This window comes from Pholis gunnellus (genome assembly GCF_910591455.1).
Source record: "Pholis gunnellus genome assembly, chromosome: 16".
NCBI lineage: Eukaryota > Metazoa > Chordata > Actinopteri > Perciformes > Pholidae > Pholis > Pholis gunnellus.
In genome coordinates, this window is record NC_136543.1 from 1151862 (window position 1) to 1177927 (window position 26066).

Below are 26066 nucleotides of genomic sequence, written 5' to 3' on the forward strand. Positions count from 1 at the left end.
TCTTTACACCAGCGTGGTCCTTTAAACTACCATACTGTTTGAAGTTTGTGTTGGTTCCACTGAAAAGCTTCTCCCAGCATAATAAACAAATATGCAATCAATATCAAGAATCAATATGTCATGCAGGATTTCAAAAAGATGTGTAGGAAATGAAAAACAAGCAGACGTCATAAAAGAGAATATTTATTGAGCCGGTGGGGATGTAACCTCAGAGCAGTGCTATGAATGAGATGTACAGTAATGTACAGTAATAGCTCAGAGGTCCCAGGACAGACTGCTCATATAAAAGCTTTCCTTACTCTGATACAAACAATGAATAAAAGCACTGTCACCTTGTTGTTCATGGACATGTTCAATGTTTTCATTTGTGTGCACAAATGAAAACATTTAAATTACAAATCTAATTTTATTGTCTGAAAATACATCAATACTGTAATAGATGACAAATAAAATAAAAAGGACAGCGCCAATAGTGTTCAGTCCACTCTTATCATAACACAGCCATAATAATGATATTGAAAGGGAGACAATGTGCAACTTGAAAACGGCACCAGACTTTATTACCTGATTTGAGTTTCAACCTCTTTCATGAAACCTGTTTGTCAACTGTTATCAAATTGACCAAGAAAAAGAGACATTTTGTTTTCATTAGTAACAATATAAATCAAAACATTACTCAAACTGTAGTTAAATGGCTGCAACGAACAATTCTTTTCTTGACTTTATTTGGTGTGTAAGATGTAAAACAACAGAGAAATGGCCCTCACAGTTTCCTAAAGCGCAAGGTGTTCTCTTCAAAGGACTTCTGTTGTTGTACTAACCATTCAGCAAACTAACAACTGAGATATTGGAACTAGTCTTTGGCATTTCTACTAGAAGGACAATTAGTGATTTTCTGCCATATCTCTTCCTGTTTGAGTTGTATATAGAATGTTCTCTGTCTCCAGTGTGACAGTGTGAGGAACAACTACAGAGGGCTACTTGAGCTTTGGTAGCTGTGAGGCTCAATGCTGCTCAAACACTTCCTGGTTCATCGTCGCTTGTGTTACATCACAAACTATAAGTGCAAAAGATGTTTACAGTGTAGATTTGACAGCATTCTCTGCTTACTCGGATACTCAGGCTTCAGCTGCAGCAGGATATGGCCGGTGGGGGCCCTCCAGAATCTGAGCTATCGAGAGCAAACAGCGACTTGCCCTCGATGCCAACAGAAACAGATTTATTCGTCTGGGCAGTTTTTGTTTGACGCTGTCGCCACCGACAACCTAGAGCGAGCGAGCCGTGAGTGTGTCACTACTATGCAGGAACGTTCTGGTCCTCACTGGGACAGAGGTGGGCTGAAGACCTTCAGCAGGATCCAGAAGATAAACTGGAAAAAAGAGACCCGTCGTTGTCATTCTATCTTTCTAATTGAATGGTCTGCCTCTGAAGAGTGAGAGCAGCTGATCAGCAGGCAGCCAACAATGTGTAGAGCTGGAATCTCTTCACAGCTCACTCTCACAATTCAAGATCTATTTGGACCAAACCAGAGCCTCTGATGGTTGGAACAGTGGAAAGTGTTATTTTGTATCCGTCCAGTTTCAATGAAGCGTGTTTTACGATGAGTTAACCAGACTAGTTCAGTGTAAAAGAGAAACTTGAATTCAGAAGGTGAACAGTTGTATTTGTCTGCATCCCGGTACATGTCGGCACAGCCAGAAGGAGAGATCAGCTTTCCAGATCAATAAAGAAATTGTCTGGAGTTTATTTCCTCAGTGGACTACATTTACCATCAGCAGTGATTGGACGTCCACATAAAAGGTGGCAAATTTTCCCATTCAACAAGCAATCCATTATCAAAATAGTTGCAGATAACTTTTCTGTCGACTAATCGATTATTACAGCCCTGAATATGCAATTTCATTTTCATGTTCAAGACAATCTGACATTTAGTTTCATGTCATAATGGAGCGTTCTGGAGTACACTGAAAATTACTTTTTTCGTTTTCATTTTGGTAGCAGTTCTGCCTTTTCATAAATATGGGATTTTATCATTGAGATTCTAATTTGGTCATACATCATGTGCACACAGTTGGACAATTACATCTCAATAAGATCATTTAATTACAATATTGTTCCACATCTTACAGGTAAGCAAACATAGCAATGTTTTTATGAATAAATGGATTAGAGGCGTATGCTATAAAGAGAATGTTTGATGTGGTTAAATACATTACTGTTGAATATAAAGCATGCTATTGTGCACTAAAACCAGCATATTATCTTTGTACCTTTAAATCTAAAGCATGGTAAGGAAGATAAAGCCCATAAAAATGCATACGTGTGGAGAAAAGTTCAGTTTGAAACAAGCAATATCATAGCAGAGGAAATAGACACGAAGTAAAAAACCGACTGTGCAGAAAACACATGAGAACGTGCTGCTGGTATTATGTGTCACTGAAAACCTCTAAACGGATACTTTCTGATAGTGCCATGTTCTTATTGAGTTCATGTTCTATATATATATAAAGTACTGTATGCCTCTGTAACACCGTTATATTTATTTATGGTATTTAACTATCACAGCTGACTGCAATTAGATGCTTGTTCCAAAAAAATACTGTACATCAAAGCAACCAAAGCATTTCATTCATTTAGTCCTCGGGCTCAACATACACATTGTAGTTGTAAGTGACAAACGTTGGACGTCTTATGGCTTCAGTAGGTACGTGTAGTGAGTGTCTCCAGCTCACCCTCCTCTCAGTGACACTGACCTCATGTGGACATCAGCCTTCTGTTCATCAGTGATGTCACAGGTGAGCTGTGAGTAAGACACAAACATGACTCAGCACGATCAGACAGGAAACAAAGCGGTGCTGCACTTTGTGGTCCGGGAGTGTCATATTTTACAGTTGAACTAAAGGAGAGCTGGGAGGAATATTTGCTGGGGAGACATTTAATGGGACTTTGCCTTAAGATGGTGGCCAAAGACAAAACCCAAATCCAAGCCTCAGAACACAGACACTACGGTGAAGCTGCACTCCACGTCATAGAACCGTTCACTTAATACGGACTTCATTATGAAACTCCTCTACACAGAGCCTAAGCAGGTTCCTTGTCGCTGCAGTCAGTGAGGATTGTGTTCCTTCAGAAAACATGTGTGAGCCTTTTGACCTGACTGTGAGATGTTTGTCTATCTGCAGACTCTTCTGTCCTGAATCACAGCTTCGTCCAGTCCCTACACTGTTTCCTTTGACCAGGTCGTTATAGGTTTGCCTCTCTTTCTTTCTTTTCTCCTCGTGGTGATGCCTACAATTTCAGATAATGCAAGCTGTGAATTTGGTTCTTTTGGGTTCAAATTTGTTCATTTCTTCACACCCAGAATGCACCACAGGCAGTCACCTGGTCCCAAACTGGTCTGGTGAATCATGACAGAAGTAGTCCCTCAGGACAAGAAATACAACACAACAATAAAAAGCAACAGAGTGATTCTTTCTCTTCTTTGAACGTTCATGGCTCCTTTTATTACTGACCACCATTTGAGTAGTGGTTTACTTTCTGATACTACACTTTGTACTGCGATCCATGTGAACAACATTCAGACTGAGGACACATCAATAGTGTTGAGCATAAAGTGACATGAGTAAAACTTCGATGAGTTTGTGATGAAGGCGCAATACAATTGTTTAGTGACTGCAGAGCCCAGAGGTGCAGAACAGCGTCCCGCTGGAGGAGGCCTGGTACCGCTGGACTGATGTCGACTCCTCTGCGTCTGTGGAAAAGACAGAACTCTCTTAATAAGCAGCTCTTCTGAAGAGCAGAGCTCCAACATGAGGTGGGCGTGTATGAAGACAAATCACTGTCAAAATCCGAGAGTGCAAATGAGATTCATGCGTGCGCGAAATTCAAACAGCCGCACGCGTATTTTACTTTGACGAGCGGTTTTTATTTCACTCCTCGAGCAAAATTCGCTCTCGAAGCTTAAACCTGCTCGCTCGCGAAACTTTATTCTGCTCGCTCTCGAGTCTTTTTCCTGCTCGCTCGCGAGTAGTTTTTCTTTTTGAGAGTAAGTGGGCGGACCCAGTATCCCGTGTATCTCTACATCTGATTGGTTACAAACCTCGTCTTTGGATAAACCGGATATCACTCTGACGCTGACGTCAGGTCTGTTAGAGGTGGTTATCAATCCGCCACTAAACACGACTCCACTACATCTCAGGATGTTCTACATTTGTCTGACAGCTGTAAACTTTTCATATTGTAGAGGCCGATGAAATACAAATTATGTTAATAGCGTTGTTAAATACAATAATTAAAAATGTGTTAAAGTAAAGTTGCTCAGATTGGTTTAAATTCACTCCATCATTCTATTACAGACAATGTGTGTTTGATAGTCAAACTGTGACAAACAGCTCAAAGACACTCTTTGATCTTAATTGATTAAAACATGATATGATCATATTTAATCATACTGTGTTTACAGAAGAGATATAATGTAGTTCTATATAATATGAGCAACAATCTGGACCTGCTCAAAGATCTGGAGCCAAGATTAGGGACCACTGTTTCTATATTAACTGTTAAATCACTGACAAGTAGTTAGTGGATGAAAAAGTATTCAGATCCTCACTGCAGTAAACGTACTAATACCATACTGATGGAACAATAATCCACTACGAGTAAAATACCTGCATTCAAAACCTTAGTCAAGTATGTTATTATCAGCAAAATGTACTTTAAGTGCAGAAAGTAAAAGTACCCGTACAGTAAGATGTACATTATTTGCCCCTGACCTGTAGTGCAATCTGAAAATCTCCCCCTGACGTCTGCGTCAGTGATATCCGGTTTATCCAAAGACGAGCATTGTAACCAATTAGATGTAGAGATACAATGGAGACTGGGTCCACCCACTTACTCTCAAAAAGAAAAACTACTCGAGAGCGAGCAGGAAAAAGCAAGTTAAAGTTTCGCGAGCGAGCAGGTTTAAGCTTCGAGAGCGACTTTTGCTCGCGCGAGAGTGAATTTTGCTCGCGGAGTGATATAAAACCGCTCATCCAAGTAAAATACACGCTTTGATTTTGATTGTTTGATTTTCGCGCGCATGGATCTCATTTGCACTTTCGGATTTTGACAGTGATTTGCCTTCATAGGCGTGTACAGAGGCTGGTGCTGGCCTCTGGTTGGTGCAGTGCCATTGGACTTCTGGAAACCTGGACACTGCCCTATGATCAAAATAGGTCACACATGAACTCATCAAATGAACTACAGGAGACTGGTTTTCTCCACATTGCTTTGGATCATTTTTGGTCTTAATTGAGCAGTTTTGGCCATCATTTCTATCGGTAACTACCACAGCTTGTTTACTTCAGGTGAGCTCTGTTTTTGGGCACTGCTTGATGTCAGACAGCCAATCAACGGTCTCTCTCACCGCCAATCAACGCCCCTCTCACCCTGGACACAAACTGTTTGTGCCACTCCCATCTGGCAGGAGGCTGAGGTCCATCAGGACCAAGACCTCCCGACACATGAACAGCTTCTTCCCTTCCGCAGTCGGGCTCATTAACAGAGCCCGGGCTGATGACTGACTGTCATCCCCAGGAAAAATTCCTACCGGTCACTCCCCTGCATCCCTTCTATTTCACTCGACACTTTTACACTACACATCTTACTTGTTTATAGTCCTGTTATCTGTTCGTTGTTTATAGTCCTGTTATCGGTTCATTTGTGCACTTTATTTTATATTTCACTTTATTTTATATTTCATCCTTATTCTATGTTTCACTTTATTTTATATTTCACTTTATTTTATATCCCAATATTAATATTATTTTGTTTCTACTTGCACTGATTGTTGTTGATTGTTAAATGTTATGCACCTTCCCGTCATGTCAAATTCCTTGTATGTTCAACATACCTTGGCAATAAACGGTTCTGATTCTGATTCTGATTCTATACATCCAAATGGAAGGACGGAACCGTATAAGGGTACACGGTATGTTATAGTAGGCTGTCACTCTGATGGTGCATTTCTCTGTGAACAGACTAAAATGAAGAGTGAAGCAGTGGGAGAGCTCTGTGAATCCTTTCATTGTGTGGTTCCTGCTGGTTTCACAGCACTCAGACAATGTCACACTCCTTTCTCTATGGTAACACATTCTAAATAGATGAAGAAGGCCTTACTGTGTGAGAGTATGTGAATGCTTGTTCCTCTTACAGTATCTCAATTAGAAACATAGAAACGGCCCTGCATTAAGGCCCTGTGTCATATCAGTTGATCCCAGCCTGTAATCAATATAGAAAATACAGCAACATGTAAAGCACATTGGCCTTCTGTAGGGTGTCGTTCACACAAAGAAGCCGAGAAGGTCGACCAGTCTGTAAGTCTGGTATCATTGTGATCGCTAGTAATCGGACTAAAGAAAGATATTCTGCATATTCTGGGCACAGGCCAGGAACAAAGAGCTAGCAGAGGACTTATCACCAAATAAAAAGAATTAGGTATCAGTATCAATCAGCACAACTTACTCAACTGTGGCCAAAATGAGGGTCGGACTATTTTTATATAACAAAGCTAACCACTCAGTTCACTATAAAAAACAAGTCAACATCTGGCATGGAAAATCTTACAGAAGTAAAAGAACAGATTGATGTTTTCAAAAAGAAAAGTACTTGTTCTGCAAAATAACTGCCCTTGTGAGTGATATATTAGTATGTTTTGTATTATAGTTTTCAGTGGAAGAAATAGTTTGTGTCACGCTGGAACTATTTAAACTACTTTGTAGTTTATTCTATATTAAAAGACCATCATACCTTTTGAACTTAAACTGAACCTGCCAAGTAAGTAGTTCGTGATATACCCCTCACATGGACTTTTGAGGCCAATACTGATATTGATAGCTGGGAATATTTCATATATGGTAATGGTATATCAACAAATACTAATAAACATAGACACACTAAGCCAATTGTGTTGCTCCTTTGTTTGGCTCAAGTACATGTATGTGTCAGATAAATGTAGTGGAAGAGAGGTACAAAGAAGGGCAGACTGGTTCACACTCAACTGAAGTACAAGTACCTCAAAGTTGTACTCTAATAGTACATAAAGACTAAAGGACAGCTGGAATCCCTCCATCACACTGTCTAAATGTCATACACAATATTCATTAAATCCTTTGTAGAGGAAATACTGGTTCATGTATTATGGTCATTTATTATTATTATTACTATGGCCCATGAGCAGGGCTCATTGTGGAAGCTGCAGATTGAGCCCAGCTGACCTCAGCTAAGCTACCTGCACTGACCATGCTGTCTGTCTACTCACCTACTCCTGCTGTTCATAGTGATCTAAAGCTCGGAGGTTTTTGGTTTGAGACTTTTTGAAATTTAAATTGAACTTATGTATTCATAAAACCAAAACACTACTGAAAACACTTATAGCAGGTGTTCAAATGTAACCTGAATATCACATGAGATGCATGAAGGGGCTTACCTTAGATTTAACTTGTCTTCACCTTGTCCTTAGCAGACACAAGCGTTTCTTTAGGTTCCCCACTGTCTTTCATGTCTTCGTTCCCCGTGGCCTCCTCATCATTGTCTTCTTTTTCTTCCTCTACGCCGTGGATCACACTCTGACGAACACTGACAGAGATCACCAATGCCTGGATGATGCCATAGATCAAAGCAAACTGAGGGAGATACTCCTGGATCAACCAGAGTAGTCCTGCCATTCCAACTGTTGAGACAAAAAACATGGCCATACCGTGGAACCACAGCCTTAGAGCTCCCTGGACCCCCAACACCTCCAGGATCAGCTTGGCAGGGGGGGACACCGTCCACAGAAAGCCAACGACAAACAGATCAAACAAGTGGCGGAGGAAGTTGAAAGAGATCTCGTAGTGCTCTGGAAGGATTTCCACCTTCAAACTGTGCGCAAAGATTCGGAAAGGAGATGTCAGCTCAGAGGAAGGAGGCGTAGGAGACGGAGGAGGCGTTCCGTAGTCAGAAAAGTCCCCATCAATATCAGAGTCACATACATCTCCACTCCGACCATCACGTTTCCTTCGTCTTAATCCACTTGGTTCTGTTTTCCTTGGCCACGAAAGGTAAGACGTTGGGAGATATTTATTCCACCATCTAGAAACATGCTCTGAATTTGCGCTCATCTCCTGTTTCCCAGCGCTGAGGACTTCTATTGCCACGGGCGGAAGCTTCTCCTGCGCCTCCCAGTACTCCTCTGCTGGACTACTTTGGTCATTTTGACGCCTCCACCCTCCCCAGATCCAAGAGGTCCACCCCCCCGTGTCGTGATTGTGGCCCTTGGTTATCCCCGGTGTGGTATTCTCTGACACTGCACTGCTGCCCCATGAGCGCACCCACCCCCATGCTCGGCCTACCACAGCTGTCATGCTTTCTCTGAGCGTGTTGGAATTGAATTGAAAGTGAAGACACGCAGTTTTCAGCTCCTCTCGCTGACGTTGTCCCGGCAGCTCTGTGAGCTTACTGGAAAAGCATGCATGTACTGTCGGTTCAGTTGTAAAGTTGTAATACTTGTTCACAAGGATTCAGGCCTAGGCAAATACGTCCTCAAGCCATAGACACACCTGTGGGTGTGTTTGAGCAGCTCAACAGACACAGAGTGACGCCTCCTGCTTACAATGCTCTTAATGAAATGACAGCATTTGTAAGTCAGGCTTCTCGTCTACATGTCTTTGGTTTAACCTGGCAACCATTGGAGCCAAGGTTGCTTTCAAATAACTCAAAGTCACCGTAGAATATGCTCAATGAGCAGGTTAGCCCCGGCTAGTTCCTAGTGAACAGGTTGAGTTGACTTTTTAAACGTCAACCGACTACAATTAACGTCATTGTTTGACAAACTTGTTCAACTTTTCAGTCTTTCGGAACACATTGCTTCAGTCTTCACACCTGCAAATCAAACAGAAGAAGCGTTAACATTAGCTGAACCGTCTGCCCAACCACACGTCAACGTGAATAAGAGTTAGCTAAGTTCCACGTCTTCATAGTCGTGCAGGTTTTTAACGTTACTAGAAAGACAGGTTGGTTAGCAACTAACGTCAGCTGGCCAAATCTTTACGAACACATTTAGGGAAAAATGTTTGTCGAGTTTTGGGTGTGTCTCAGCTAATAAAAATAAATGCTTACCTTCAAGTACGGTAGCTTGAGTTTGTCCGTCAGACCGTAAGCTAGCCCGCTTTGTTAGCATCAAATAAGTCTGCACACAGACCCAAGTTGCTCAACTTCTGGAGGCCGTGTTGGAAACACACTGACTGGTTTATAGTTTGGAGTTTGCTTCCAGATAAAGCTCACTAACGACGGGTATCTCTACCATTGACCGAGCTGCTAACCAGCAAGAAAAAGGTAACGTGCACCGGAACGTTTATCGTTAACACTACCTAGCTAATTATGAGAACAAAGACGCACTACCGGTTAGGTGTCATCCTTCAAAATAAAACTTAGCGATACTTGATCGTCTAACTTAGTTCATGCGTATGCTCTTTACTAGGTTCCGTGCTTTCAACACATTCCAAGCTCAGACATGTGGCCGTAGTCTTACCCGCTGTCATTTACGTTGAGACACCGGTATTTTTGATTGCGGGTGTAGCCTCAAATACATGTTACGCGTTAGAAACATGAGTCAACCAGGCGATTACATTACAGCCGGTCACGTGGAGAGCTGGTTGGTTTTATAGTCTTAACCAAACAGCCCTCCTTCAAGTAGCAGACCTGCCTTAAATTAAAGTTAGAAAACATGCAAGCATTTCTAAAAATGCACAATATCTCATGCTGCCCAACAGTCGGGGGTACATGTACACTGGAGGATCGAGTCACTCTAGCTACCAACCGGATGAGGTTTGGTACTTCGCTGCCTCATCTAGATTTACCGCCATCAGTCAGTTTGTTAATACATTTGTATGGAAAAGTCAGAAGTTGTAATGCAGCAGTGGTCAGTGCCCTTAGTTACAAAACTTACATAACTCCATAATTGTGTCACACGGAGTATGTCCTGTCTTTTTATTGTAATAAACCCACCTTCACTGAAAAGAAAAAAGAAACTCAAGTCCTTTTCAACCATTTATTTGAAATGTCTTTAAATACATCCACATATCACGGGTTAGAGGAAAGAGCCCGTTTATTTATATGAACAGTGACAGTTGATGCTTTGTTTCCTGGATGACTTGGTATGGACCCGTCTTTGACGCTTGCAGCAGTTCAGGACTGTCATCCAGCTTGGACTGCCACCGTAGTACCTGACAACATAGAAATATCAGTGACCAGTGTTTGGCTTCCACAAGTTCCTCAACAGAAGCTCAAGCAGTCCGAGTGTCTCAGTGCGCTGCGAGTAGACTTCAGTTAACATCAGTAGAACCAAATAACTGAATCATCATTGACCAAACTCAGACAAAAGCTATGGGAGAAAAGCTCGAAGCCCCATTTGATGGCCCTAACCAAGAGTTATACACACCATTAAGGCATTAGTCAAAATTACAGCGGCTTATAGCCCAGACACTTCTGCATTACCTGAAAAATGACATCATTGGGCTGAACTTTGAGAGGTTGGTGCTCGCAGCTGTTCGTTCGACTGTCACGTCGACTCCTTTCTGCCAGTGTGGAGACGATCTACAAGACAAATAAATGTGCATCAATATCACCACATGGCAGAACAACGACACACGTTCAGGGACCATACACACGTTTGGATGTTTTACCCGTTTACTGCAATCAAGTTGTTTTTTCCAAAGAAACTGGTCTGTACGGTTCTGGATAACTGGGTCAGTTTCATTGCAATAAGTTGGCAGCAGAATGCAGATTTACTCAATACAATGTAACCAGGCCTACGGGTAAGTAAGACAATGTTTGTGAGCCAAACTGAGTTTCTAGTGAATAAGTGCCATTACTGAAGTGATGCAGTACAAACATTAAGGCCATCAGTCATTAGATTTGTATCACACCACCATAATACCTTTCATAAAAGCAGACATGTTTTAATGATCAAAAGAACTTTTCAAGCGTCTCCATATGGATTCATGATGTAGAATAAAATAGGTTGTGTTGTAGAGGACAACTATGATTTGCAGTAAAAGGGGTCAAACATAACACCAGTGGCGTAGTTATGTAGTCAGTGCACTGTGAAAACAACTTCATGCTTTTGTCAGAGACTCTAGTCTATGAAATCATCATTCTACATGGAACTACAGAACAGAGGCTTTTAGCTCCCAGACTTACCTAGAGAGCAGTCTCCATCTAGTCCTCTACTTTAAACACCTGGTGAGTACAGAGAGGACAGCATCAGAACCAGTTCTCATGTTCACAGTTTGTACTGAGAATTGGTAATATGCATGCTCAGTGCACTGTGAAAGAGCATCATGTATAATCAGAGACTCTAGTCTAGTGAATCATCACAGTAGCATATTGTTCTCATAGCACATAATTCAGGGGCATCTGTCCTGGCCCTCACCATGGCTGCAGACCTCTCACTCAAGGCAGGACCTGTACTGTAACACCCAGCAGGCAGGAGAACCACCTGGTGGTCCTCAGATGCACCCATCTTCAGTGACAGTTGATGCTTTGTTTCCTGGATGACTTGGTATGGACCCGTCTTTGACGCTTGCAGCAGTTCAGGACTGTCATCCAGCTTGGACTGCCACCGTAGTACCTGACAACATAGAAATATCAGTGACCAGTGTTTGGCTTCCACAAGTTCCTCAACAGAAGCTCAAGCAGTCCGAGTGTCTCAGTGCGCTGCGAGTAGACTTCAGTTAACATCAGTAGAACCAAATAACTGAATCATCATTGACCAAACTCAGACAAAAGCTATGGGAGAAAAGCTCGAAGCCCCATTTGATGGCCCTAACCAAGAGTTATACACACCATTAAGGCATTAGTCAAAATTACAGCGGCTTATAGCCCAGACACTTCTGCATTACCTGAAAAATGACATCATTGGGCTGAACTTTGAGAGGTTGGTGCTCGCAGCTGTTCGTTCGACTGTCACGTCGACTCCTTTCTGCCAGTGTGGAGACGATCTACAAGACAAATAAATGTGCATCAATATCACCACATGGCAGAACAACGACACACGTTCAGGGACCATACACACGTTTGGATGTTTTACCCGTTTACTGCAATCAAGTTGTTTTTTCCAAAGAAACTGGTCTGTACGGTTCTGGATAACTGGGTCAGTTTCATTGCAATAAGGTGGCAGCAGAATGCAGATTTACTCAATACAATGTAACCAGGCCTACGGGTAAGTAAGACAATGTTTGTGAGCCAAACTGAGTTTCTAGTGAATAAGTGCCATTACTGAAGTGATGCAGTACAAACATTAAGGCCATCAGTCATTAGATTTGTATCACACCACCATAATACCTTTCATAAAAGCAGACATGTTTTAATGATCAAAAGAACTTTTCATGCGTCTCCATATGGATTCATGATGTAGAATAAAATAGGTTGTGTTGTAGAGGACAACTATGATTTGCAGTAAAAGGGGTCAAACATAACACCAGTGGCGTAGTTATGTGGTCAGTGCACTGTGAAAACAACTTCATGCTTTTGTCAGAGACTCTAGTCTATGAAATCATCATTCCACGTGGAACTACAGAACAGAGGCTTTTAGCTCCCAGACTTACCTAGAGAGCAGTCTCCATCTAGTCCGCTACTTTAAACACCTGGTGAGTACAGAGAGGACAGCATCAGAACCAGTTCTCATGTTCACAGTTTGTACTGAGAATTGGTAATATGCATGCTCAGTGCACTGTGAAAGAGCATCATGTATAATCAGAGACTCTAGTCTAGTGAATCATCACAGTAGCATATTGTTCTCATAGCACATAATTCAGGGGCATCTGTCCTGGCCCTCACCATGGCTGCAGACCTCTCACTCAAGGCAGGACCTGCACTGTAACACCCAGCAGGCAGGAGAACCACCTGGTGGTCCTCAGATGCACCCATCTTCAGTCAGTGAGCCTGAAACAGCAGGAGAGTTAATTTCGATTACTCAGTCAAGGGTTGTAATTCCTTTCTCATGAAAGCATTTTAAATTAAATATACATCTGTAGCAGTTTTTAAAAAAAAGCAGGGATACTGAAACAACATCTTCAGAAACATCAGATAATGTAAGTTACTTGGATTGCATATATAAATATTAGGAGAGACTAGAGATGAGAAGAATTTTAAATTCTACAGTTAAATCGTAGTGTAGTCTGGAGAGTTGAGAAAATTAAAAAGTAAATTTTGTTTTGAAATGGCATAGTCATTGGTATTTATAACCTGTATTCCTACAAACTCGGGTTACAGACTATCCAGAAGGATCAGTTAAAGCATTTCTGTACAATGGCGACCTCACTTTGGAATCACACTATTAGTTACTTTTCATATTTATCTCAGTAATATAAAACTAAATTAGTTTGGAGGGTTATTTTAGAACATATGCTACTTAATTAAATGTATTGTAGTCTCTTTTTTAACTACCACATTAACGTTAGTAATGCACTCAAACATGCATCCAATGAAGGACTGCTTTTCTGAAAACTGCAGCCGTTAACGTGGCATTTCTCTTAATGGTATAATAACCACCGACTCACTGTATTCATCCACCTCCAAGCCTGGTTCTCCCGGAGTTCCTTGGACACAAAGTCGTCATAGCAGTAACTCATCAAGGAGAGGAGCTCGAAGTCCAAGGCAGTTCTCCTCCTGCCTCGTGGTCTTCTTGCAGGGCCATGTGCTCCGCGTGGAAGAAGCACAGCTGACGCTGCTCTTCTTCCCTTTTCATAAAGGAACTACGTCATACGCCTGAAACGCACGTAAGGAATAGACTTAGTGTTTCACGTTACCTTCCATCGTTTCTTTCTATGTATCGAAATCTGTGACAACTCCGGATGACTAGTGTTCACATTCTACTGTATAAAGCGCCGTCAGAAAGAGGATGATCTAACGTCCGGCCAGGGTTTATATACACTGGTCCTTCACAGCACCCACGTGATGTTGGTGTCCCCAATATTGCCTGTTTGTGCAAATTATTCAAACGTGCTATGTAAAAATATAGCATGGATTAAATGTACATTTCAACAATGAGAAAGTACAAGAACAACTTTAATACAAAAGGACCATTACTGTATCATTACTATGGACGTATGTTTTTTCCCCCTTTTGGGGTACTTTAAACTAAAGTAAACTAATGTCTCATTTGAAGTCTTAAGATGTTAATTTTAGCAAATTTCTTATCAATTTGAGGACAATTTCATATGAATCGGAAGAAAGGGTCGAAAGGGAATACATATAACACTTACAGATAAACAAAAACTAAAGCTATCTGTCTTTGACTATTCATCCTAAATGTAAACTTGGCTGTATGAACCAATAGAATTTGAACTGTTTGAGCTGTGGTTTGTGGGTTTTTGTGGAGGACCTATTTGACAGGGTACTCAAGCTCAACTCTGAAGCAGGATGGAGCTATTCATTGGCTACTTTTCAATATTTTAATTATTGTACAGCAAAGGCAAGCTTATTGTAGTGATTGAACTACAAGTACCACCAATCGTTTCGCCTTGTGGATGCCAGGTTCTCTTGGGTTAGCCGGGAAGCAGCAGTTTGAGCACTACGCCCTCTGTGGGTTTTACAACTTGTATCTGGCAACACACTCAGACGCCACTCTCACTGCTGCTGTCGTCACACTGAGGTCAGGTAGACGGAGCGAAGATGGCGACCGCCTACCAGAGATATAATTTGTAAGTACATATAATATAGTGAATCGTTTTTAAATCGTTCTTTTCTAAGTCTGATAAAAAACAAACGAGAGGCAAAGCTCATGAGTGAGGGAAAGCAGGAGCTGGAGTTCACAAGTAGCGCTAGGTTAGATGAAACAGCGGCTGGTCAGGTTAGAACAGGAACCAGTCAAGTTTCACTCAACACTCACTGTGAAGGAAATATGTTTGCATCTTTATGAACACTTGGCAGGAGGTGTATACGGCTGACCATGTCTTCTATCGCATTCCGCTCCAATGAAGGGGTGTGTTTAGTACGAACACGGTGGCACAAAGTTAGTCAGTTAACCTAGCTAGCAGCAGATGTTTGTTTGACTTTCTGGGTTAATAATCTATAATCAGGATATTTCGACATTTCCTTTCAGGGGTGTCAATGGGACTGTTGTTTTCTGACACATTGCTTTGAAACGTAACGTTACGTTCTTCATACACTCACATGACTCACGGACCTCAGTCAGCTGTCTGTGACCGAACACTAAGCTAAACGTTAGCTGTCGCCAGCTAAGTTCTAACTTTTCTGAAAGTTGACAGAGCTCTCTGTACTTTTCCAGACACACACCCTGTTCAAACCATACAGTCTATGTAACGTTACATATAGCTACAGTCCTACCGTCTGTACCGTGTCAGCGGTAACGTCACTGTTCATTGACAGGATGGTACCACTGTTTATCCCTGCTGTCACAGTCACATCAGATACACATGGTGAGTTTGTAAGGCTCATTTCTAAACCCCAATATATGTTCAAATAAAGGGGATGTGCATTCCACCCGACACATCCTGGCATTGTGGAGTATGCTTTGAAACAGTACATACACCATTTTGCACGGAGATCAACCATACAGAAAACATAATTGAATCGTTGAATATATAAGATGTGAAGATTAAATACAGGCTCATGACCGCAGCATTTAACTTGGCTCCAACTCTGTTTGCTTTTCTTACCTCACTTTAAAAAGGGTCTCCAGTACAATAATGGACCTTTGTGACTATGAGTACCACAACAAAAACATCAGGATATTCACTGTGATGGATAACTTAAGCAAGTTGTTGTAAAGCACACAAACCGTTGGGCGTGGTCCCTAAACAGTTGGTGTCTCAGTATTATACTGTCTGTTGGTGTAGCACAGGCATGTGAGGTGTGGAAGGCCAACAATAGGGTGTTTGTGTGGTTGTGTCATTACAGCATTACACGTCACATTCTTCTGCTGCAGGGACTTAAAGCTTGGTTAATCAAGTTGTAGCAATGATCTCTGGTCCATTTAAAGCTGCAGTTGATACATTTATTGAAAATGACCTTTCGTCTTATTTGCTAAAACTATCGCTATATCGTGACCGTAGTATATGACAGAGATAATCTGAAAAAAAAATCGGGTTCCTCTGCCTCCTTTTAGTGCATTGGCAAGATTCCACTGCACCTGAAGAAATCAACCAATCAGAGCCAAGGAGTCTCTAATGTATGTATATCTCAGACAACTCAGTGATGTCTTTGTCTGATGTTGACCCCTTATACTAGTGACTAAAGTAAGGGCTTATGACAACCAAGGACTTAGGTCTGGTCGTTCCTTTGTAATGGAAGCAGGTTTCTGTCGTTAGTACTGTTGAACTGCACATGTCGATGTGTCCTGTAGCTTCTGAAGGCTACGGTGAATGAATGTGTGAATGGTTAGTTAGTCCTGAAGGGCAGGAGGCACCTTGCATGGTTGATGTGGAGGCTAGGTCCGCTTCAGTTGCATCCGGTCTATAGGTAACAGCTGCATGATGGGAAAACAACAACAGCTGCATGATGGGAAAACGGCATCAGAAACATGGCTTTTGTTAACCCTCATCCGACCAACATATTTAACATACAAGACTACTGACAAGAATATACTACTGTGAGAAACAATCATTGTAGCAAAATGGTTATGTATTACTTCTCAAATTATTAGTAGTTTAATTAATAAAATCTGAAGAAAAAAAACCTATTATTGTTATTTTGATAAAGTGTAATATTGTGTAAAATGGACACAGACAGAGGACACAATGACTGATGGAGTGTCCTTATTTCACCGATAGTGTGTGATCCTTCAAGGACTTGAATGAAGAAGAAAGTGAGAGGAAGAAGGTGTTGGAGATGGCAGGATGGCTCTTTACCTTTTTAAATAGTAACGGGTTGGTGGGCAGAATAAAATAATCACTTTCCTCTGGCCATGCTTGGTAGTGGACCACACAAACTCGGCCCAGGGCCCCCTTTCAGCTTCCTGATTCCTGTTAAGGTCTTGGTGAAGCAGTTTTCAATGAAATTATCACCACACAGAGATAAACATACAAAGATAACATTTTGATTAAATGTTACAACAATCAATATGTCACTGTTTGCTGCTAGCTGTCTATAATAAAGGGCCAACACCAGGATTAATGTTACCCAAATGCTAGCTAGCTAACGTTTTAGCCATAACGCTCTGTTAAACACAATTATCCAAATGGTAGCTGTACATTTTGGGAACCCGGCTAAAGCGTAACGAGATCTTTCTGGTGTCTCAAGCCTCGTTTTGAAACCAAGATGGCGGTGTGATGGTGTGGATATATGAATCTGAACTGTAAACATACCAAATGTTCCCTTCTGCGGTGTATGTTCATATAATATACCTCACCAGACTACACCCAGAAGATATTAAAAGTTGTTCATCAATCACAATTCAATTAAACAAATCTGAATAAAACCCATTGTTTTTTTTAGAGCTGATGGTGGAAGTAGTTAATGAGCGAGCCATCTCACTTCTTTCTCATCTCTATTAAGAGTTGCACATGCGCAGTACCGATCATACAAGGCGAGCTCTGTAACCAATTATAACTAGGGATACAATGGTGACTGGGTCTGCCCACTTACTGTCAAAAGGAATACAGCGCACGAGAAGGTGAAAATTCTGAAAGCAGGAGAGCAATGATAGTAGTAGTTGTGTTTTAGGGGGTAACAGTAACTCAGTGAAAGCATGGTTTTCAATTGCAGGCTATTACTCGAGTCAGCAGAGACAGTCTGCATGTTTTTTCCTTTTTCTATAATAGCTGCCCGACCTCCTGTCACGGGTAGCCTCCCCATATGCTAGTGAGAATCAGTCAGGGTATGTGGTTCATGAACGCAGCAGAAAAACACAGCTAACGTTAACTGTGCATCTAGTTAGGGTTAGCTGAGAGTGAAAATGTATCATTTTCAACATCTCAGTTTAAGCTTGGCAGGGAACTACAAGACTGCACCATAGATAAAGTGAGGTAGACAGTTTAACATGGATGTATTAAAAAGAAGGGGCAGACCACAGTGGTAACCATCTCTACCAGCTCTAGCTAGCATTAGAAAGCTAACAGCTCGCTCTCTGTGCAGCTGTGAATAGCATGATTCGACCTGGTTGATTCAAGGCATCCTGCATGACAAAATAAAAAGTTGGGTCAAGTAATAGTAGCCAGCAAAGTTATTATAGTAGAATAAAAAAGAACAGGTGCTGGTATACTGTCATTTTATACCAAAAGTCGTAACGGAAGCAAAGGAAGTAAAGGTCGGGGTCAGGGCCGCTCTAAGAAGTAAAGTGAACGCACCTGTGAGGCAGGGATCGTTTCGTTGGTCAACACTTCACCTTGCATTCTGATGGTTGGGGAGTTCTGACAGGGTTATTGCACACAAAAATCCAAGAGCGGTTGTTTCACGAGCACACAGAAGAAGCCCAAGTGTTAGGAGAAGAGCTGGAGCTGGAGCATAGGAAATCTGTGCCAGCAAGAATATATCTGAGTGCAAACATACAGTTTGACTGAAAGAGAGCAATTCCAAGCGCAAGCAAGGGCTGTTTAAGTGAGAGGGCAGGGTGAGCATTACTAAATGTAATAAATGAACCATGCTCTTGAATAAAGAGTACTTGGGTTCCTCTAATGCTGGGCGGTATACCGGTTGAACCGGTTGAACCGAACCGGTATACCGGTTTTAATTTCCCGTATGATATTATTTTTTCACACACTGTCATACCGGTGCATAGCCGAAACAACTGCTGTCACTCTTCAACAGGCAGCAAAATATATTGTTTGCCGCTATGAGCGCTACGGTCGGAGCTAGTTGTCTTAAGTGTATTGAGAGGGACCGCTAATCATGGTTATAACTTTATAACACAACAATTAATAACCCACAACTAACGCTCTTTAACAGGGCAAAACACCACGACACAACTGTTTGTGACAAATAAACAATTTGTAACACTAATAATTGTACATTTATAAAATGACACCGCCGAAAGGCATGCTGCGTACAGCTCGCTAGCTAGCTAGCTAGCACAACAGTCTGTTAACAGCTGGGAGAGGCTCCGTCGCTACAGTAACGCTACACTAGAAAATTACGCAAGAAATTTTGACAGTGTGGCTTCTACTGCCCGAAGATGTTGCAATATACACACACGCCGATGTTACCGGTAGTGTCGTTCAGGTTCAATTGAGATAGTGCTACTCTCTTTTCTGCATTTTAGATTCATACTCTTGGATTGACAGTCCACAAATGGCTCCCGTCATTTCTGTACTGGACATATACATCTTTGTTTGAGAAGCCTTAAGAAGCCGGTTAATACTACTCAGACTACAAACGGAAACCAGAATGCTTCCGATTCCAGAATCTTGTCTGTTTATAGAGGTTAGAAATATGTAGTATGACATGACTCTGTTGTTGTACTGATGGAATCACTGCTGTGGAAATGTATATTGATTCAATTAATAAAGACAAATTAAATTGGGAACAGATTAAAAAAAAGGGGAAATGTATAACTAAGATAATTTTCTTGTGCCCACATTCTGTAAGACATGTCTAAGACATTCCTGTCTTGACTAAGAGAGAGAATCCCAAAGAATTTTCTGTAGCACATTGTGAGGCTTGGTGAACCTGAATAAACCTGTTCAAACTGTTTATCCCTGGATGAAAAACTCAACTTTAATTCAACTCCCTTCTTCTCTACCAGGCACACAACTCCAGAGAAGTTCTTCATAGAGGCCTGCGATGAGGGGGCTGATGCTGTGCTGGCAATCGACAGGGTCTCAAATGAGATGACCCTCAAAGGTAGAAAGTCTGACAGTTCAATGACAAAGACGCTTTAAGCTCTGGTTGAAAGCTCTCACCACCTTTGAACCCTCAGCTTTAAGCTTTGTTTTCACTCTTCACATGTATTGACTGCATACTATAGATTTTCTTTGCTCAGAATACATCAAAAATATAAAAAATGTACCTTACAGCTAGCCATCAATTACCATTATCAGGAGCGTGTTTGGTTATCAGTAAATATAAAAAAATAAATTATTGATATTAATGGAATTATTAATGTCAATAAGATTATTAACAATTATTAATCATAACGGGGCACCACCCTGAGATCAGGGACCAATAACCAAACTATAATCAATTATCAACAAACAATCTGTGGTTTGTGGGTGTAGTCTTGTACGTGACCAAGCCATGCAAGACTACAAAATGGCGTTTTGGAGAGAAAACTATGAAAATGGTGGATATAGTTTCAACTACAAAAACGGCGGAAGAGAGATAGGACAAGCAAATTGGTGGGTGTAGTTTTGTATGTGATCACGCAACGCAAAACTACAAAAATGATGGTGGGGCCACGATAGAGGCCACGTTTACTGTCAAGTGTGTTTGAATAAAGAAACCTTGAAGGGATGTGCAGGTGAGTGACCGGTAGGAAATTTTCCTGGGGGTGTAAAAGTCAGAGTCAGTGGTCCCGGGCTTTGTTGATGAGCCTAACTGCAGAAGGGAAGGAACGGTTCATGTGGCGTGAGGTCTTGGTCCTGATGGACCTCAGCCTCCTGCCAGATGGGAGTGGCACAAACAGTTTATGTCCAGGGTGAGAGGGGTCGACTACAATCTTTCTTGCTCGCTTCAGGGTCCTTGGAGCGAACAAGTCCTGGAGGGACGGCAGATTGCAGCCAATCACCCTCTCAGCAGAGCGGATGATGCGCTGCAGTCTGCCCTTGTCCTTGGCTGAACAAAAAAAAAGGTTAACACAATCTTAAAGAGTTTTTTTCCTGTATTTCAACATACAGTAAATATCTGTATAAATGGACAAAGGAGAGTGTCGTATGAGAACCATTGGATGGAATGATGGTACTGTCAAGAAGTTTACTGATGAAGCTTGATGGCAGATTTATCAAATTCATATTCAAACCTCTCCTAACTCTTGAGATTTACTACAGACATTTTTGACGTCTTGATTTTGAATTTTTGCATCATTTTGGCTGTGTTTATGCATATGACAATACATATAAGTCTATGATACACTGTGTAGCCAAAATACAGACACTCAGACCCTTAAGAACAAAAATGTCCCACTGTAACCTGTTTAAAACCACATTATTTGATCCCACTGCCATCACAGTATAACATCATGTTAATGATTTCATGTCAGGCTGTCATTATATACCCCTGGCTTTAATAATGTAGTTGTTACTATTTCCCATCAGACTGAGCCTGTTTGTCATGTTTGCCCTCTGGGGCTAATACATGCTATTTTCCTGGTTTTCGTGTTTGTGTTGTTGCTGCTGTATTGTGCTGCAATGTTTGATGCTATGCATCAAAATCAATGCTGAAGCTAATTAATCAGACTTTATAACAGCAAAAACAAAACAAAACAAACAAACAAACTGAGTAAACGCTAGCTGGCACTAATATCATCAATATGAGGTGAGAAAACCCCAGAGGTAAGATCTGAAATAAATAACGCTCAATTAAAGCCCAACTAAAAAGGCTAGTTATTGACATTTCCCTGTTTTCATAAAGACAACCGTAGCATTATTTAACCAAAAGGGTTAAAATTCTGAAAATGAATAAATATTTGTAGTTACGATTAGGACTATTGTTAAACATATACCCACTAAATCACTATGGAGGTAAAAATACAAGTTGTATATACACTTTTTGTCTTATCAATCTTTCTGACATTTAATAGTTGAATCACATTACCAGGAAGTTTATAAAGATAAAATAGAAAGTGAAATTTGCAGTGCTTTGATAAAGCATGTAACTTGTGAACCGTTGCGGTGCTTTCCCAGGTAAAAAAGACGTCCCCCCCTCAGCGGTCACCAGACCTATATGTGGCATCATGGGAACCATCCGCCTGGTAGCAGGTAGGTACCGTGGTGTTGTCAGTGCTTTGTTAAACATGTCTTTGAAGCCTACGGTAAAACAGCTTTGACTGCCCACTTCCACCACACAGGGATGTACCTGATAGTCATCACCAGGAAGAGGAATGTGGGCAGCCTCCTGGGCCACGCTGTGTGGAAGGCTGTGGACTTTGACGTGATCTCTTACAAGAAGACTGTGCTGCATCTCTCAGAAATCCAGGTCAGCAAGACTATTCTCTCAAAATCTGCAAAAGACAATGCTTCTAACGGTCTACACTATACATTGAGCTGCAGATTCACCCTTTATAAATATTGGTGCTTGTGTTTACCCATGTCCATGCAGGCACTGCTTAAGTACAACCTGAAGTATTCTTATTTCAAAAACAACTTCTAATGTACTAGCTCTGTCAGAAGAGAAAACGCAACATATATTTGAATGATTCCAAAGCTGTCTTAGTCCCAGCTGGCTGGATCGCAGTTTCCTCTGCTTCCAGGACCAATCTCTGCACAATCAAATGAAACTCTTCTGACTCTGGGTGAGATGGGTTTCACAAAACGTTAGTATGTATTTTACTTGAAAAACCTCTGAAAGCTTGGTTTCAAATCTTAAATATTTCTCAGCAGCATGAAATATTTCTGACTAAATAAGCAACAATGTTATTTACTAAGAGTTTAACAGTCTGATCTGCTTCATCTGGACTGGGTGGGTGTGGTTTGATCAGATTTGATTGAGAAAAGAAAACAACCTCACAACTTTCATCACATTTTGATTCAGAAGTTGTTAAATCATGTTTGGTGCACTAAAATACATAACAAGACATGTTGCTGAGCCCTGTAACACTTTAAAATAGTAAAGAGAGTACAGACAAAAGTATAATACAGAAAATCTCAAAAACTCTCAACTCATTTATGAAGCAGATAATCAAATGAAGCCTTTTTAGGGTTCCCCTGTGTCCTTGAAAACACAGAAAAAGTCAAATGTCCTGGAAAATCTTTTGTTATCCTGGAAAATGATTTCAGCATTCTCCTGTTTTCCTTTAGCAGAGAATGAACTGCTGTGCTATCTATCAGAGGAGCTCCCAAAAATGGACGACATGGCCATCTGAAAGGGAAGAGCTACGTTTAGGCTCATATTAACCTTCAAATAAACATTTATGCAGAAGAGTACCTTGGTTATGTTGAGGAAACGCAGTGAACACACGCCCAAGTCAGGTCATATGGTAGCACATGCAGGTTGGATGACATTACATAATGTTGCTTTCTTCCCAACTTGTTTTAAACGGTTGAATAATGTTAAATTGGTTAGCATGTATGCTTCAATTGATGAAGTTCAAGTACTTGCTAGCTTGTTGCAAATGTTCAAGGTTTGTGTTCCACTCATGACTACTAACAATGGTTTTAAATGTGTGATGTTGAGAGAGTTTAACAATATTGAATGGGAAGCTTGAGTCAAAACAATGAATGGGAGCCCAAAACACAGACTAAATACTGGCTAACCATACTTCTTTTTCACTTTGCTAGTATTTTCTCTTCAAATGCAATGCTGCATTGTTAAGGTCCCCACTGCGGGACTAATAAAGGATTATCTTATCTTATATTATCTTATCTTAAAATGGACCATGACATGAAATGTTTAACACAGTGCCGTGAGCCTCGTTAAAGACTCTAATTAATAGTTACAAGTAAAGGGGCTAAAGTATGAGCTGATATAGCCTACTGAGTCAAAGTCCGTGGCAGTTATCCTAGCTAACGCAACAACATTTGAATGGTACATTGAGGGTTTTGACATTGTTTTTGAGGTGGAGGAACCCGTTTCTCAAAGCACTTCATCAGAATGGGGGTGAGTGTCATTTAGACTGGATACTGCAGACCTTTTTTGGCCGGTCCTCTGAGGACACTGACAGTGGCCGGTCCTCTGGAGGCGGGGCAGACATGACAGCTGACTCTTTGTTGAGGAGATCAAAGCGAGTATAAATCGGGCAGCGTGGCCTCACACATGATGGGGATGCTCCTGTTTTTGTAGCCTGTGACATTCTGGATCACCTGCCACATATCTTTAGTGTTGTTGGTGTTGAGGTCTCTCACCAGTCTCTCTTGACTCCTCTTTGCCTCCTTGATGCCAGCTTTCAGTCTTGTTCTGGTGATGCTGTATGCTTCCTTGTCACCATTGAAAGGCAGCTTTTTGTCCTTTCTGTTTAGCTCTTATTTTCGGCTCTCTTCCCTGTCATTCAGGGTCTTTCACAATGCTTTCTATGGCGTTTGTTTCGTCCGGTCTGGCTGAGTGATCAGAAGATTTTGTAGATGGTGATCGTTTCATATCAGCTGCACCTAATCCAATTGTGGTACTTTCTTTTCCGCTCTTGATGTGTATTTTTGTCATAAATTAAGTCTATGGGTCTATGAGCTACCAGCTGCCATATCTGCATGCTCCGCCGTTGCCATCCTATAGAAAAATGTCGAATTATTTTTCATATAACTTAAAGGCCCCCAAAGCACTTATAAATATGCAACCCAACTATATACTACTTACTGTGTACTTCTACTTCAGACGAAAACATTGTGGTACTGCATTTACCTGACAGAGAGACTGGTTACTTTGCAGATTCAGATTTGGCTCACAAAATATATACAGGACTGTCTCAGAAAATTAGAATATTGTGATAATCCCCATACGTGTGATTTAGTTTACTGAACCAAGCTGAGTGTTTTTCAAGGCTCAGGAAACCCTTGCAGGTGTTTCGAGTTAATTAGACGATTCAAGTGATTAGTTGAATACCCTACTAGTATACTTTTTCATGATATTCTAATATTTAGAGATAGGATATTTGAGTTTTCTTAAGCTGTAAGCCATAATCAGCAATATTAAAAGAATAAAAGGCTTGCAATATTTCAGTTGATTTGTAATGAATCCAGAATGCATGACATTTTTGTTTTTTTAATTGCATTACACAAAATAAAGAACTTTATCACAATATTCTAATTTTCTGAGACAGTCCTGTAATGATGAAACTATCAGTAATTATTATTTTAACTATCCAGCATTATAAATAGAAATCTCCACCTTGAACAGATGTTAGGTAAATGTTTTACATTGGAAAAACAATGTTTGTACTATCTTAACTTTCTCCATTTTTTCCCCTTATGATGGGCTCGTACAAGTGAGCCATGTCAGATTCGGCAAACACTGCTATCATCAGATAACTGTGTAGACCAGCGTAAACATGATGAATGACACCTGTGGATAAATGAGTGTGCGTTCATGAGAATTGTAAATTACTGTAATTAACGGCCCAACAATATCCTATAAGACTACGCTCGTGTCCCATATGTCCTATATTGAAGTCCTGCTTTCAGAGATCCATAAAGGAAAGGAAATAAAAGGAATGAAATATGGAATGGCAACATAATTATGAGGTGTAATATTGGGTTTTCAATATCAGCATTGCTTCAAAGTAATAAAATATATAATCCATTAGTGTTGCTGTGTGGTATTGCGATGTAAAACATTGTAGTTCTACATTTACCTGATGAGAAAATGTTTTACTGGTTACGGTGTAGATTCAGATTTGACTCACAAAATATAGCAATTCAAATCTAATGCTTTATTATTCCTGAGACTATCCAGCATCATATAGGATTGTGACACTGGATTGTGTTTTTTCCATTTAAATAAAGATTGAAAGAAAAACAAGAGGCAACACAGTCATTGGAACTGATCAATTGAATCTGATCGAAATCCTCTTTTATTTGTTTCTGCAATTGTCCATAATTTGTATCATTAATAATTTCTAATTATTATACAGAGTACATTGCTCTCAGCCATTTAATGAAAACTGAATGAAAAACAAAGTGTATCTGTGTTTTCATTCAATTGTAGCCATTCAAAAGCTTTCTCTGCACTTCAAGAGATATATTTTATTTCTTTAAGTGATTCACAACAATTAATGTGTTTGGTTTTATTTCAAAAAGGCTATTGAAAGATAATACACGTTGGTCCGTGGGAATTATCTTTATTAAAGATCAGATAGATTACTAGTTCATATTTGTTGATCCCCATTGAAAAATGAATTTGGCCTCTATGAACTCCATTCTGTAAGATCTTTACCTTCTTTCTGAATAACTGTTAGTATATTAGTAGTATAGAATGATCTGCAAAATGCCAACAGGCAATACTTA

At 40.7% G+C, this 26066-nt stretch overlaps 2 protein-coding genes and 1 long non-coding RNA gene across 3 annotated transcripts in view; 1 reads left to right on the forward strand and 2 right to left on the reverse strand.

Annotated features, from left to right (window-relative positions):
• Positions 1-387: 387 nt before the first annotated feature.
• On the reverse strand, positions 388-9378 carry cUnh6orf47 (chromosome Un C6orf47 homolog). Its single transcript, XM_079176410.1, has 3 exons — positions 9139-9378; positions 7469-8901; positions 388-3751 (listed from the first exon to the last, which is right to left on the reverse strand). The coding sequence occupies exon 2, from the start codon at positions 8382-8384 to the stop codon at positions 7476-7478; it is 909 nt and encodes a 302-aa protein (XP_079032536.1). The 5' UTR covers positions 8385-8901; positions 9139-9378; the 3' UTR covers positions 388-3751; positions 7469-7475.
• A 677-nt stretch (positions 9379-10055) lies between these two features.
• Positions 10056-13900, reverse strand: LOC306708765. The gene is made up of 8 exons (XR_013767458.1): positions 13581-13900; positions 12859-12963; positions 12627-12665; positions 11922-12020; positions 11453-11650; positions 11221-11259; positions 10516-10614; positions 10056-10244 (listed from the first exon to the last, which is right to left on the reverse strand). It is a non-coding gene; the product is annotated as an uncharacterized lncRNA (long non-coding RNA).
• A 730-nt stretch (positions 13901-14630) lies between these two features.
• sacm1la (SAC1 like phosphatidylinositide phosphatase a) overlaps positions 14631-26066 on the forward strand; it is a 28182-nt gene continuing 16746 nt past the window's right edge. Inside the window, exons 1-4 of the mRNA XM_079175770.1 lie at positions 14631-14723; positions 19724-19821; positions 21819-21893; positions 21983-22110. Coding sequence (XP_079031896.1) covers positions 14695-14723; positions 19724-19821; positions 21819-21893; positions 21983-22110 — 330 coding nt within the window. The 5' untranslated portion in view covers positions 14631-14694. The remainder of the gene's footprint in view (positions 14724-19723; positions 19822-21818; positions 21894-21982; positions 22111-26066) is intronic.